This window comes from Anneissia japonica, unplaced genomic scaffold (assembly GCF_011630105.1).
Source record: "Anneissia japonica isolate Jap-2015-1 unplaced genomic scaffold, ASM1163010v1 scaffold5088_len281106_cov177, whole genome shotgun sequence".
Taxonomy (NCBI): domain Eukaryota; kingdom Metazoa; phylum Echinodermata; class Crinoidea; order Comatulida; family Comatulidae; genus Anneissia; species Anneissia japonica.
In genome coordinates, this window is record NW_022714400.1 from 183,582 (window position 1) to 200,814 (window position 17,233).

Sequence of the window (17,233 nt, forward strand, 5' to 3'; positions counted from 1 at the left end):
ATGGCACTCTTGGACCTAAATTTAAATATAATTTTTCTCTTTTTCTCCTTTTTACTATAATTTTTAAAAATTTAGGGGAGAAGGATGGGCTGGCTGTGCCCGCCCCCCCCCTGCCACTGAAAGCGAAATGGAAATTACATTATCATTGAACTTTCTTATTTGAGGCTAGTCCTCTGAGTTTAAGACGCACATTCTTCTTAATTAACTTTTCACACATGGCTCCTACAGTATGTTATCATATGTTTTTTTTCTCATGCACTAACCCCGATTGTTTCATCATAATAAATTCAAAAATGTTCAATAGACTACTAAACCAATAAAAATGATAATTCCATACTGGTATACAACCTTTATGATGATTGGTTGGTTTCAATAGATTAGAATATTCATTCAAATTCTATATCAACCAATTTTATGATGCTATTTTCTAATAAGATGTAAAAATCATGAAGCCGCTTGACTCCGTTTTTCACCTGCAAGACCAACTATTTTTACATTTTATTTTCAATTTTTTATATTTATTCTTTTAAATTTCTATATTTTATGTAAACAAATTTAAACAACTAATCATCATTTTTTGTTTCGTACAGTAATTTTTTGTTTTTGATTGTATGGAAACCAAGCTTCAGTATGCTTAGTGTACATTTTAACTTGGGACTAGTGCACACTCCCCTGCTGAACTACTTAAGTTCATTTTAGCAATAAAGGGCTGTAAAGGTAGATTCACACCCAATCCGAATTCGGTTCGTAGAACATTTTCGATGCGCAACTTAGTACGCGCCTCTATTCTTTACCACTGATTAAATATTCTTTTTTCGTTTCATTAGCCATACGGACCGAATTCGGCTTTGGTGTGAATGCAGCTTTACACCCCTTAGTCTCCAAGCTTTTATGAACCTTTAATTGCCCATTGCATATTCTTTATGTTTTACACTTGTATGTTGTACCCTATCTATGCTAGACTTTGTGTTACATATTGCTGCCTACTGGTTTACATTAGCATTATGTGTGTGTTTTTTTTTTTGTAGTTATACTTTATGTACTAACTGTGTCAGTTGATTAACCACATGGTTCCATTAGCAAAGAATCTGATTGAAAAGAACTTGCTTGAATGACATCAATACTACTAAACAGCCAATCATTCAGTGGCATATCTAGGAGTCTTGAAATGGGGGAGGCCTGATGGGGGCAGAATGTGAAGTGGGGGAGGGCTCGATGATTAAGTGAGGGGGGAAACTAGCTCGCAAAATAAGTTGATATCAGGTGATTTTTTTTTTTGCTTCCATGCCCCATGCCCTCCCTTACCGCAATCATTATTGATTGTACCTGGCAGAAGTTATTATTTCTAAAAAAAAAAAATTCTGAAAGAAATCTAGAATTCCTAAATATCTAACATTTCTTCATGTTAGTGAACTTATATAGAATAAACCATTAAATCAAGAACCTGTAATTTCTGAAATCTATATGAAATTTCTTTCATTACTATGATGAACATTATTTATATTTTTTACAGATGTGTCTTTTGAATTTTATGGAAATATATGTGACTAATGCTATTTTTTAAACATGCTTGCTTTGGGCAAGGTTGCATTATGCAAATGTTCTGTATGAATTATTGATGTAAGCATGCTCTTTACTGTAACCTCATATTCCAAAGCCATCTCATGCATATATGCATAAATCCTATGAATAAATGTGCATATTTTTTCCTGTGGTTTGTGCCAGATCACCTATCTAGCAAAATGAAGTTATTCATTTTCATTTTTAGACAACTAGAATACTACCTTCTCCTGCCCCCTATTTTTTCTTGTAATTTTAAGCTCTCTTTCGCATTTATGAATAATAATTTATAAACTTGTTAATTTAATTCACAAATTGAAGGGGATATGCTGTTCTAGTGAATTATTCTATTTTGGTATAGTATCCTGTGAATAGATTGATTCCCGAATTGTGTTATTTGGGTTATTTCTACACATATTTAATTAAGATGCGTTTTAATGGAGTAACTGTAGAGTGTTTTGTTTTGTGTTTGTGTAAGTATAATAGAATCAATTATGCTTCTTCGACTGACATTTTAACTTTCCACTTAAGAAAATATGCTCATATAATGAAATATTCATTTTCAATTACTTAAGTACTCAATTTACAAGGTGAATTTATTTTCAATAACCTAAATACTCAATTTACAAGGTGGCTATTTTCATCAGCCATAATTTTTCCAATTTATTTATTGATACATTTTTTTCAGGATTGTTTATATGTATATAAAAGTAATTAATATTGACTTCTTCGTCAGCAACATACTTAGAGACCTTTGAAAAACAAATATTCTACCAGCTTATATAGGAACAGTGTCCAGTTTGTATCATTGCTAAAATTGTTTTTTGAACTCTGAAACAAACATTTTATGTGTATACAAGTCTGCGGGACCAATCATTGCTCTTTGATCCTTTGGCTGTTTTCTGAGTGTGGGGTATGTAGGGGTGGCCTGGGGTGTGTACGCCACTGGCAACTATATAAAGAATGCATTACTGATATATAGGTTTGTATATACTTCTATATACACAGCAGCCTCTAGCAGACCTCACCAAGATGTGGCCCAATACTGAACCTCATCACCAGCAGCATCATCATCATTCCAACCTCCAAGACAGCTCCCCAATTAAGGTCTTATGTTTACTTCTAGTTTTTCCCACACCCATGCACTAATGTCTGTAATAACATACTGTTTTAAGTGTGTAACAGTATGTGTGTCTAAAACAAGTTGGATCATATGATTTATTTTATATTTGTATCCTAAATTTATTTTTCTTTTAATACGATGATAATGATAACATTGGTTACGATAATGAGAATGATAAAACAACAAGAACAACCAAGAAGAAAATGAAGATTATAATCATATTTGTTACAGTCTGCCATAAATATTGTTATCATTATCATTTATTTTATTTCATAACTATTTAATTATTGTTTTCTAATTAAATATATTAAATATCTGTATTACCATTTAAATATATCGTCTGTGTTGAGTTTATAATTTTTTAGTTCACTACAGACAGTATGTCCTAAAAACAGTGGTCTAACTGTGAGTTCTCGCTTCAGCGGATGGGGAATTTGCCCATGTACCCTAGTCCCCAAGTACATTAGTAGGGCTGTAAAGAATTCTTACTCAGGGGCATCATCCCTCTTCGTTATGCCACTGCTTAAAAACAATTTGGCTTTTTAATCTCATTATCTTATTTAAATCACTTTCATATTCTTATTAATATTGTTTTAATGTTAACATTTTTTATTTCTAATATTGATAGATATCATTGTCATTTACCGTAAAATTTCAAAATGAAGCCTGGCCTGCTTTTTTTTTTTTTTTTTCTCCGACCTTTGGATGGGGTTGGTTTCAAGATGGGCTTCTCTTGGAGATGGGCTTCTCTTCGAGGCTACTTTTGCAAAGTGAAGAGGGGGCTTCAATTCGAGATGGGCTTCTTTTTGAGATTAAGCCCATTTGGCTTCTATTTGAGGTTTTACGGTAGGTGATTACGGTATTATTACTAGTTTTATAGTACCATTACTCCATGTTTGTCACAATGATTAGAATAAGATCATTGTTATCTCTACAGTGTATCATATTTTTACTTTTAATTTAAACCATGTTTTGTGAATGCAAAAACATATTCAAAAGCCAATTAAAAAAGCTGCTTTTCCATTGCCAGCACAGAATATTTAAGTTTTTTGTATTTAAGTTTCCATTCCATCAATCTTCACTCTCTGTAAATTAAATGTTATTTATTTTTCTTGCTTTTTTTTTGTTTTTTAACTGCAGTTCTTAAGCTTCATAAATCCCCGTCTGACTACCAAATTTTATTTGACACAAAACTGTTGTATGCCCATATATAGTAATGATATACCTATATTTGGTCATGATATGATGTCATCATGACCATATTTAGGCATGTGATAGTCAGGCCAGGGCTTAGTGACATGGTTTATAAACATCAAACATGCAACCCAAAATAATCAGCTTTGATGGATGCATCACTCTTGCTGAATATGTTTTTTGTTTTTTTACTTTTAATGTCATCACAAACTTCCCATTATCAATAAAAAATTTAGGAAATTTAATAGATTTTGAGATTTTATTATTTAATAATTATTGGTAAAACAAATTATTTTAAAATGATATTTTTCAGTGGTTGCATTTGCTAATATAACTTTTATTGATATGTTTTTGCAATAGAAGCTTTTTTAATAATGAAATTTGAAATATGAATGACATATTTCCAGTACTTGGTAATGGCAACCACTTACTAATATTGCTCTCTCTGATATTATATTAAAATTGGAAAAATTAATTGGAAGAATATGTATTTTAATAAAAACATTGATTCAATGTGGTAGCATTTCAAGGACAATATTCATTTAGTGGGGGAAAATATTCCTTAATAAATGTTTAGTATAATATCTTGAAACTAAACCTTTCTCTTCAAATTGTTTCCATTTTTTTAGAATAATAATAGTACTAATGTATACCACATGAGATTTTACATATGTATTTATTCAAGGTTTTTGATATTTGTTTCCATATTTTTTACAATTGTCTAGTAGATTGATTTGGAACAATATTAAGAATGTAATTGAACTGGATAGAGGTCTTTTTGTTCAATGAGAGATACTGGATACTGCTTAAATTTTCTTGCATTTCATAAGTAGACTTACTGTAGTGAAACATTGTGTTTTATATAGTTTACCTTGTGCCATTTCCTGGCAGTTAACTAGAATATAACACTCCAAATCCCTCTCCCCATTTCTTGTCTTCTAATTATTTGCACTTACAAACTCCTTCAAAACTTTCAAAAATTTACATATTGTAAGAAGATGAATACACAATGATTAATGCAGCGGAAACAGATGGCGTGTAGTGAATACAAATATCATTGCTGCGGCGTCCGATGGGCATATGCAACAGATTTTAAACTAGTTATGAATATATGCATAGTGCTCACTTACTCTTGTGTATAGAGTTCTTATTCTATAGATGCAATGTAATAGAAGATAGCTAATAAGATATGCTAAATGTTTAAAGTAGTAGAAGCGGTTGGACTCCCAACCTTGAGGTCGGGTGTTTGAAACTCGCTGTGGAAGTCGCTTGTGTCCTTGGGCAAGGCACTTTATCTACATTTGTCTATGTATATACATATTTGGGTATTATTATTATTATTATTATTATTATTAAAGTGATGAGAGAATAAAAGGATGTAGGAATGTAGAACTACAGATTGTTTTTACTAATTCTTTTTCTCATAACCTAGGTTGTCTTAAGTGCAAATTATTACTGCTCTTTAGGGCCTTCCACCTATAGAATTGTTTTTGGCAGTAGGTGGGGGCGTGAAGGTTTACTGTACGCTGTCAATCCCTTTACACTATGTGACGTCTTGTGTCCTAGATACTAGCATAGTCGCACAATCAAACCCTCCCTATTACCATAATCGGAATAGATAAAATGTATTAATCTTATTGCAATGTCATATGTAATTTATCAAGTGCTGATTCAATAATCAATAATAGTTATTACAAGGATAATCATAGTGAAGTATAATGATATATTTATGATGAAATTAGCATAAGTGATTGACAGACAAAGCGAATAATTAGGCCGGATGAAAACAATAACATATTGCATTAAAGGTGTAAATGTACTGAATTTTTATTAGTTTCTTTAAATTTATGTATCAAATTTTTTTAGCACATCATATTGAGCATTTACTGATGAAAACATTAAACTAATGTAATTTTGTTTACACAGTAAAAAAATTCAACATACATCTGAAATTATATACATTTGTAAAATATATATATATATATTATGTACTTAGTTATTTCTGTGGAAGACTATTTTGTGCCCTGTATAGTAAGTTCTAAGGAGGGCAGAATAAAAAATCTATAAATAAACTTTTGTATTCTTACTTAATTTAGTAAAATGGTTCTATCAAAATTATCTAGATGAGGGAGAAAGAGAATTTTGTTGACAATAACGGGACCATTAACCTTTTGTTCACGATCACATTACCTAAAGGTTTAAAGAATGTGATCTGGTGATGTAAACAGTTCAGTAGTTGGAATGATAAATGCTTTAAATTTAATTAGTTTTTAAGATATATCATGGCGGTGGCTGGTGAATAAGAATTTTCTGTAATTCTAAATTTTTCACATTAGTGGTTCACTAACAAGGCCAAAATTTTGATATATTTTTTTCAAAATAATCATTGGGCAGTGGGTTAGAGAAACTTTATCTGCCTTGCTTCTTTCCACTTGGGAGTTAAATAAGTATCTGGTACTGTAGAATAGGGAAGTAGTGTTTCGCAGTTAAATGCTGTATGACTGGAGTAAGCCCCAGGGGTGTGTAGAAGGTTGTGTCTGGTGCATGATTGTCTACGAATCAAACAACTTGGGAATTGTAGCGCTCTGAGGCTTTGTGCTAGGGCTCTATGTAACATGAATTATGGTAATTTTCTCTGCTATCATGTTATTTTTAGGTATGGTTATCTACAGTAGGAGTTTTTTCCCGTTTATTTATAGATATACTATAATTAGTAGTATAACCTGAAAAAATACTAAAAATTAATTTAATTAAATTATTCGTGCATTAATGAAATAAGTTATTAAATTTTGTTGAGACAGGACATTAAAATAATTCAGTTTTTCTTTTATATACAGAACTTTTCTACAAAAATCTTTAAATTAATTAACAGATAATTTAAGGTTGTTGTGTAAATTTCTGTATTTTATTATTATTATTATTATTATTATTATTATTATTATTATTATTATTATTATTATTATTATTATTATTATCTATGCATAGAGCATATAGAAAAGGTATTAAATGGTATATATTTCCTCATTTTAATATCCATTGAAAATTAATATTTACTTTAATATATATTAACATAAAAAGTGTTTTATTTTTATTACCTTAACACTGTATATTTTACGTGCTTGTGTTAAATTCTATTTATTCTCAAGTTATAGATGGCAAATATGAATAAGTGCAAATCAGAAAGTATTGTAGGCCTACATCAACCCTTTTCTAAGTATTTGTTCTCTTTCATAATGAAAGTAATAGTGATTGACGTAATTGGAGACACTGGTTTGATACTTAGTATTGTTTAAGTACACATGAAGTAATCATAAAGGCTTGAGTTATTTTTCTTGGCAGCCAAAAACTACACTTTATAATAATAATCAAGAGCATGTAGACCATAAACTGGTACATGTTTATCTTCATTCAGAAAACAATGCATTTTTGACATGTGCATTTTCTTTCCACTATTGTGCAATATTAAAACTAATCATGGCCTAATTGACTAAACAGATAAACCACATAGATTGGTTGATGTGTTTATAGGGTAATAATAAGTATACTGGTAATTTATTCAGAATTGACACGTTAACTTGCTTGAGTATTGGAATATGTTACATAACGACATTGTAAGTTTATTTTGTCTTGAGATTTTATAACAAAATTAAAGAGATTGGTTTTGCATTGCTCAGCCCTGATTATCTTTGCAGTAAGTTCTGTTCTGTTGAAATATCTCTTCCTGTTTGCAAAGTTATCAACAGATTGTATGTGGTGGGCAATCTACGTAAAACAACTCTTTCAAAAACCATAGCAATCTGAAATGTGACTCATGTATTATTTGTTTAAGATAGATTTGTTATTAATTTATTATTATTGTGGTTGATGTTTAAATCTGGATTTTGGAACACCCCTAAAAAATATTTTAAAATTAAGCAGTTTTAATATTTATTTTATTTATCATGTTTATTTTTAGTTTAGCACAATCTTTAATAACAAATATAATATGTATTATTTATAATATTATATAACATTTTAAGGACTATTAGGCCTACTGTATTCTATATTGTATTCAAGCCAATTATATTATTATTTATTGTTTTTATTATTGTTTTCTAACATTTTCTGTTGCCAGTGGTTCACGTCATGTGTTGGGATTGTATCTCCTTATTTCCACTGAGACATGCCACTGTCAAAAAATTAAATGATATTGTAAATAATGTTTGTGTCAAATTATTAATTAATAAATAACAACACCATTATTGTGAGTACTATGTTTTAGTTGTAATATTGTGTACTACAGTATATGATAGTGTGTTCAGAAAACAACATGAGATATAACCCACTTTACTTGTTTGATTTTATTTGTTCATGCTATGGTTAATATGTTTTTATCATCATTATAATCCTTGACTGTAATGTTATCATCGATTATTATTTTTTGAAATGTTGAAATTTTTTAATGGCTGCTATTTTTCTTGTTCTTGAAAGTGTTGTGTTAATAATCTATGACATGAGCCATCTTAACATTCATGTGTTTTCTCTTGATATAATGTTTAATGTTTTTAAAATGTATACAAATTTAATATAATTTATAGTCCTGTTAAAATACAATACAAGTAACTACTTCTTATTTGTCTCACAGATGTTAGGCCAACAAGTGCCTATGGCAGGTGCGCAGGTACAGCAGTTTACAGCCTCGGACCTACAACAATTACAACAGCTGCAGCAGCAAAACCCAGGCCTACAGCAGTTTGTGTTTCTCCAGACGCCAGGACAGGTAAGGTTGCCAAAGAGTGAGCAGCTTAGCTCAGTCGTACTGGTAGTACAAGTCTGTGTGTGTGCTCAACTGTGGAGAGCCTTTCCAGTAGTTGGTCCCTGGTTCAGTTCTTGGAAGACACATTTAAGCCATTGGTTTCCATGTTTTTATGTCCCAGACATATGTAACAGAAAACAGTACACTTTTTTTTTTAAAAAGGGCAGTAGATTGTGTTCAGGTGTACTACCTAATTTCCCACCTAAAGGACTCCCGAAAAGAAGTCTTCTGACTTCTGTGGGTTATCTTATGCGTGAAATTCCAATCCAAATGGTCAACTTAGCTGAGTGAATCAGTCTGATTAAATTACTTACAGTAGTATGCTTGCAGTTATTTTGAATAACTTACTTGATTTAAAAAAACTTTTATTACATGCCAGGTTGTCATAGTTTTTTTGTTGCTTTGCCCTGCATACAGTGTGATTGGTTGAAATCATGTAGCTTTATTCATTGATTGTGTTAAGTTCCTTCCCAATACAGTGCCTTCCCTATCATTGTCACAACCTGTAGAATACATTGTATGCTGTGTTGTTCATTCAAACCCCTGCTTTTCCATAGCAAAATATAGGAAAGTAAACAAAAACAATTTTTTTAAATATAAATTTAACATAAATGCATTGTATGCTATTCTAAACTTGATACTAACTTAATGGTGGTGCCAAAACTGAATATGATTATGATCAGGATAAGGAAGTCAAAATATTTTATTATGGTGGCGATGATGACAGTGACAATGATGACAATGTAGTAATTGATAATGATGACAATAATGCCAACAGTGATAATGGCAACAAACTTTCAACAATGTTAATAACGATGATTATGACAATAATTATAACAATTAGTGTTGTTATGTTGATTATGATAATGTGATGACAATAATGATTATAAATGATAATGGCATGATGCTGATTATAATATAATATGATATACAGTAATGTGTAAAGAATACATTTACATAACCAAAGGTAAAACTTATTAATGGTTTACCCGGCTTAGCCTGGAAAATGATTCAAATTTATTACTTGGAATTTAAACATTTATTATCCCTATGTGTTACAATTAATAACTTAATGAATATTAAAAATTATTTATTAATCAGTTCTAATAAACTAGTTCAATAACAATTTTACTACTAATATACTAATTAATGCATGAATGCAATTTAAATTCATATTAAACTAACATATTTAGTTCAATTCCACACAGAACTATTGTTATATATTTATTTAATATTTAATTCAGTAATCATTAGATATTAAGACTGTAAATTTTGCATGAGTCCACACTATTCATAAGGCTGATCACCACTGGCTGTGTTTCCTGCCTGATTCCATGTATTGACCAATCATATGCATGCTTTATTTGATAACTTTAGATGCCTGCCAACATGCAACAGCAACTGTTACTACAGCAACAAGCTCAGCAACAGAGCTTGCTTCAACAAACGCAGGCGGGCATGCTTCAACAGGTACATATTAATGTTTTATGATAAGCTTTGCACATAAACATGCTTTTTATTACTTTTATTAATTATAATTTGAAGAAGTAAATTTCTACAAAAGATGTACAAGAGCTGTAACTTAGTGGCTGAGGTACTTGCTTTCAGATCTTAGTGTGCAGAATTAAAGTGGAAGGATTTTTTCTCACTACCAAAATCACCTTCATTTTCCAAAACTCATAACAACATTTTCTGTTTATTTAGAACAACTTTTGTATGTTTGTCTTGTCTCAAATACAAACTTTTAAACAATTAAGCAATTATACCTAAAAGCCAAGCGCCGGAGAAAAAAAATGTTGATATGTTATAGAACTGATTTTTCTGAGGCACAAAAAGGGTGTGTGACAAAAAACTGGCGGAAAAGGAGTGTAACCACCCCTTTTTTCATCTTTTCCCCCATTTTTTAAATATTCAAAAATCTGTATCTTATTTATCGTCTTCAAGTTTTTTGTCAAAGAACCTTTTTGTGTTTTAGAAAAATCAGTTGTACAGCATATAAATTTTTTTTTTTTCCGGAGCCTTACTTAAATTCAATGCTTGATGTTTTAGCTTTTTCTTGGACCAAGGTCTACAGCGCAAAGAGGCAAGAACATCAGCACTTTGTCAAATGCTTAGTTTAAGTCCATTCTATGAATGTTTGAACCTACAACCAATGAAATTCCATATAACAATATTGTAACATTGCTGAGACCCTTTGATTTACACCAACAGTTTTAATAAAATATTTTGCCAAGGTGTTTTAATGGTGGCATAGGAGGAACATGATCGTGCAGGAGCATTTACTAAACTCTAACAATTAAAGTTAACGTCTGCAATTAAAATAACTATGTAGCTTGATTGCACTTCATTGATTGATGTTTAGCTTTTTGCTTGCACAACTCTATTCTGAATGCTTCTAAAATTCCTGTCTGCGGCACCAGTGACATTGCGATTATCACCATTGTAGCTGTTGTAGGAATATCATCACCATCATTGCTGTTGTTACAGATAACAATATTGTCATCTTTATCACCATAATCGCAATTGGCAATCATAGTCCTGGTTGTCATCTTTTCCATTGTCACTACCTCTGATATTATAAATTTTATTATCACCACAATCATTGTTAACAAAATTGTCACTAATTACTTCATAAGCACCATTATCATCACCGATAAATAATTTTCATTATTATTGTTATAATTTTCTGATACTGTAGTTCACTCATTTTAGCTCTAATTAGATTTCATAATATTCTTAATAGTAAAATTTATATACAGTCACCAGTTAGTAATACTAATTATTGATTTGTGTATTTCTGTAGTTTATGCACTAATTACATATATAGTATTATCTCTTATTGTTGTTATTATTACTACTAATTATATAACTATTGTTATATCCACTAATTATAAATTATCATCATTGTTATATTTTTACTACTTAATTTATCTGCTACCCTTATCCATTTTCAGTACAGTATAATTTTTAATGCAATGCACAGGTTGGTTTTACTTCATTTGGTTTCAGATCGCCATACTCGTCTGTCCTGAGCCAACTCCCATCTCAATAAAACAATTTGCTCTAGTCACTTTAGATCATGCTATCCCTTGTTTTATAAACCAGCAAACTGATATTTCTAAAATTACTAAATATTTTGTTGCATATTTTATTTTTCAGTTAACTGCTGGCCAGGCAAATTTATTGCAGGGTCAAACAATAATCGGTGGTCAGTCCATCATACCAACAGCAACGCTAGCCACAGGTACCACACCAACAACAGGCTCAGCAACAATAGTGACACCAGCAATACAGCCACCTGCAATAATACAACAACAGCAGCAGCAGCAGCAACAACAGCAACATGTGCCGGTGCAAGCTAAACCCCCTACCATTAGTGAGGAGCCAACAGATCTAGAGGAGCTGGAACAGTTTGCACGAGAGTTTAAACAGAGAAGGATCAAGTTGGGTTTTACCCAGGTATGCTAAATAATATTAATAATAGTATTTTGTTTTTGTTTGTGACCTCTGACATCAAAGTAAGACAATTTCCTTGCTTCATCTGTAAGATTTTAGTCAATAATCATTAGATATGATACCTGCATTTTATGTTTTTTAGGGTGATGTTGGATTAGCAATGGGAAAGCTATATGGCAACGACTTCAGCCAAACAACCATCTCAAGATTTGAAGCACTCAATTTAAGTTTTAAAAACATGTGCAAGTTAAAACCGTTGCTACAAAAATGGTTGGAGGACGCTGATTCAACTGTCGCAAACCCTGCTCTTCTTGGCTCTCCTCACAGTACACCGGATGGTCTGGGTAGGAGACGCAAAAAGCGCACAAGTATTGAAACTAATGTACGTGTAGCTCTTGAGAAAAGTTTTCTGAATAATCCCAAACCAACATCCGAGGAGATCTTGATTCTTGGGCAATCTCTGGGTATGGAAAAGGAGGTGGTGCGAGTCTGGTTCTGTAACAGACGTCAGAAAGAAAAACGCATCAACCCACCACATTCGCCATTTAGTCACGGTAGTCAGCCGCTACTATCCCCTGGATTGCCAGCAACATCCTTAATCAGTCCCCAGTCCACGTTGTTAACAAATACAGTAGGAGGGGGCCAGATAGCAACCTCACTTCCAACCTCAAACACCATTCCAGGACTTACACCGATTGCAACGTCGTCTGTCCAACCACAAGTGTTACCGTCAGGCTTCATGCTTAATGTGCCACTCAACTTTGCGGTGAATCCCGTCTGTTCTACCTCAGCGAACACTAACACAGCCATGAGTTTGGCCGCTGCAAATGCAGTAGCAAACGCTGCCGGACTTACGCTCACACCGAGTAATCTACCGCTCTCATTGACCACATCACTAGCCAATGGCAATCCCCAAATGGTAGTAGCAAATTCGCAAAGTAACACCAATACCATTCAGTCAGGTTCTAATCCAGTATCGCAGATACCGACACAGGTAATCGTGTCTCAGCCCATTTCACAAACAGTCACATCAGCAATACAGGTATCAACAGCGAGTAAATAAACGGTTTTTACAAGCAGTATCGAAATGCTATTGCTATACATTTCTTTTTGGTATAAGTAAATTGCGTGGAAGCAATAAACAAAAAAACGATTACAGCACTGAATTATGTCAGTGTGTGTTGAGGTGAGTATCGCTGACAGGGACTGTTACTAGTTGAACCTTGAACTTATGAGTGTGCTTATCTAGCATTACAAACTGTATTATAGAACACCAATACTGACAAACCCCTCCCCGCCCCCAAGATCACCCAGCCTCTTGAAATTATTACTTTCTGCTCTGTTTTTATTTGTTATTTGAATACCATATTTTAAAGAGGTGACCCATCCAGCAGGACATTTGAATCTACAGTATTTCTATATTGATTGCTGACTTATGATTTTAAAGATCATGTTTTAACAATGACTGATTTTGGTATGAAACTGCCTTTAATGTATGAATATGAGTAACATCAACAATCATAAGATTCAAAGAACTTACATCAGTATTCTCAGTAAGTATCAGTATTCTTTCTATAAGTGTCTTTGTTATTAATTCTGATATAAGTTAAACTTGTATCAGAATGAATGCAAAATGTGATGCTCAAATATTGTTTCTGTATGGTTAAAAACAAGTAATGCCAGAAGACTCAATCATGTTTACATAATACAAAATCTTTTCAAGATTATAAAATTGATTAAAATTTCTGTCAATCATTATCCAATAAGTTTATTATTTTTTAGATATCTGTAAATATATTGCGTGTTTGTATTTTAACGTAGGGCTATTTATAAAAGGATGAAGACATTTCCTTTGTTACTAACTTATTTTAGACCGCTCAAAATATATCATAAACTTAGACTTTAGTGCAGTTAGGAATAATGTTAATTTAATTGAGCATTTCACAGTATGTTTTATTATTTTTTGCCAAATATAATTCTTTGAGATTTTCTTTTAAAAAAGTATTCTTAGTGACAGATGTTAAAGGGTGAGAGTCTGGTAAAAATAAGCATCACTTTTTTTAGCCTCTCTAGACTAGCAAATTTTTTTGTTTGACACAAACATATATCATGCCTAAATATGGTCATGATGACATCACAACATGACCATATATAGGCACATCATGACCATATATAGGCACATCATGACCATATATGGGCATACAACAGGTTTTTGATAGTCTAGTGCCTGCCTCACAAATGGAGTCAGCTCAGCTCTAAATAATAAACAATAATTAACCTCTGTCTAAACGATCAACTTTTATGTGATAAATTTTATTGATTTACCCATATATGGGCATAATTATGTTATATGATAACCATATATGGGCATGATGATGACATATACTTAAATATGGACAAATCACTGGTATTTGTCACATAAATCTTGATATTGTGAACAACGCTTTCTTCCTCATATAAAAGTTTGTACCTAGTCTGCATTGCCAAAAGCACATCCTTATGCAGTATTTTTGCACTAGAGCACATTACAATTGTTGACCTAGAAAATGCAATTTTAATTGGTTAATTGACTGATTTCATCTAGGCTCTTTAGTCAAGTATGTGCATGTTGCATAATTGACTTGAAAAATGTTCTCACTACCTCCCGAGGCAAAATATGCACAGAAAATAACGCGAACATTAACAGATTTTCTGGTATTATAGCCTGCTTCTCTAACTATGGGTCGTGACCCAAAATTGGGTCGCCAAATAAATTAGAGGTTTGCAAGACTCTTTAGGGTTTTTTTGACATTTAAGTTTATATCCTGCTACAATTTGCCGTAGTAAAAATAGTGCATTTTAAGTATCATTTAAAAATTTAAAGAAAAGTTTTGTTTACAAATTTTAGCCGGGCAGTAGGTCGCAGCAAACATCATGCCTGGTTATTTTTGGGGTCGTCAGCCAAAAAGTTTGAGAACTGCTGGTATAAGCTGAATTTATGCTTGTGTAGCAGGCTTTAGATCAAACAATGCTTACAGAAGGTGTTCACTCTACTGATTATTGGAGGCTGATAATTGTTTTAATGAAATAAATAACGATGATTCAACGTAATTGGTGATGATGGTATGGTTTGTATTAAATTGGATGTTGATAACAATGGTGCTGATGATGATAATGAAATGATTGAGGATGATTATGTAGATAACCATAGATTATCTTGATAATGGTGGTAGTTATGATATTGATAATGCTGATTTTGATTAAGACAATTATACAGTTTTTGATAATAATGTTGATGATGCCAATTCTTGTAAAGCTCATAATGTGTCTTTAATTGTTCTAAAAATCTCATAAATTGTAATTTCATTTCTTAAATTGTGTGTTAAAAGTATTAGATTGGCATTGAAAATGGAAATAACTTATTTAAAAAAATACATTTTAATTCAAACCATCTCATGTATGAGTTAGATTCATTATATAAAATTTCCATATACAGGTAATGTTAAACAAAAATTTGAAGTAAGATGTTTCAAATTTCAATACAAACCGAGTCAAACGGTGAAAGAAATACCGACCACCAGGCGTCCGATCATGTGACTAAACCCTGTACAGGTGTCTGATCATGTGTCATAAATGCCCAAATATTGACCAGTTGGGTGGTTGCCCAGGTAAAAAAAAAGTTGCCCAAATTAGATCTTGAAATTTTGAAGACAGTATTATCAACAAATACTATTTGTTATTTTTGTATACCTAGTTCTGCAATCAAGTTAAATGCAGCACCATTTAAAGAATGTAATAGAGTTTTTAAATACTATATTTTATTGCAGGCAGAGCATAGAATTCATGTCATTCTTAGTTGATTTACACATTTCCCTTTATATTAGCAGGCAGCAATAAGAAATGTTTTTTTGCCATTGTAACGCACATTTAATTTAAGACACTAGCAATCTTCCTTACTGCCTTGTGTAAACCAAGGTGAATTTTCCAAACCTGCCTAAATGAAAGTCATACACCAAATAGTACAATGTTAATTGCATCGCACACTCTTGGTATTAAGCATAATATAAACTGATGAATTAAATTATACCATGACAATATGTAAGCAAAACTTTTATCTCACAAATTCTTAATAATTTCATATAATTTATTCAGAATTGTTTCATTTTTGTTGTCTTAAATTGAACATTCCAGAAAATTAGAAATAAAAATAATTATACTGTATGTTAATTTTGGAATGTAAGGGATGTTGTTTATGTAACGGGCCATTGTACAAGTAAGTTTGTAATGTTTTTATTCCTATTTTATTTTATGTGGTTAGGCCCAACATTCTGTTCTAAAAGATGCAGAAATCTAAGGACCCACCATAAATGGTGTTTATGAATTTAAAGTAATAAAAAGGAATTTTCTATTATAGCACCAACATTATTGTTTCAATTTTTAGTTAAGGTATATCTCCATTGATTTGAATATGAATGTCCAACATTTAGTTCTTAGTTTTGTTTCATTGAAATTAAGAGTGATTTTAAGAAATGCATACATGTTTTGTAGTCCCTAACAATGTTAGGCAAACTTGAACAGAATGTTTCCAACCATCTTAACGTGATTGATTGTGATGTCGCTGATGAAATCTGGTGGTGTTTTTCATGCATAAATTTTACTACAAATTGTGAAACAATTTTAGAAATGTTGTGGAATTAACTCTTTGCTGTTTAAGACAGAACACACAGAAATATTTCCACAACCTTAAGAAATTGCATCAAAGTATCCACTTAAATGCTAACAGGGTTTTCCAGCATTGCTCTTTGCCCGGTGGCTTGTGTTGATATTTGTCCCTGTATGTATATATTAATTCCACGTGTTCCTCTTATTGAAATAATGCAATTCTTATACTGAATTTCTCATCTTAGCTTTCATTTTAGAAAGATTTCTGATGGGATTTTAAATTCCATAGCTAATTTGTTTACAAATTCATCTTTTTATTTACTGTGTAATATTACGTTTTTTTTAAAAAAGATTTAGTACAATGTTAATTATGCTCCTTTTTAAAGAATTAAAGATCCTGGAAGTTTTGTACATCTTTTGTGCCAGTAATTTTTTGTCACAGGTATTTGTGCAAGTGGAATGGT

General features: G+C 31.7%; 1 protein-coding gene across 12 annotated transcripts in view; it reads left to right on the top strand.

The window, feature by feature from the left end:
- The window catches only part of LOC117109007 (POU domain, class 2, transcription factor 3-like), a 33,520-nt gene extending 16,340 nt beyond the window's left edge, over nt 1-17,180 (top strand). For 8 of the 12 annotated variants that reach the window (XM_033251223.1, XM_033251227.1, XM_033251218.1 and 5 more), the window contains exons 6-10: nt 2,569-2,667; nt 8,502-8,636; nt 10,050-10,142; nt 11,832-12,131; nt 12,271-17,180. In XM_033251223.1, the coding sequence (XP_033107114.1) occupies nt 2,569-2,667; nt 8,502-8,636; nt 10,050-10,142; nt 11,832-12,131; nt 12,271-13,191 (1,548 nt within the window). In that variant the 3' untranslated portion in view covers nt 13,192-17,180. The remainder of the gene's footprint in view (nt 1-2,568; nt 2,668-8,501; nt 8,637-10,049; nt 10,143-11,831; nt 12,132-12,270) is intronic. The other 4 variants (XM_033251221.1, XM_033251230.1, XM_033251219.1 and 1 more) reach the window with 3 other exon arrangements.
- Nucleotides 17,181-17,233: the final 53 nt, after the last annotated feature.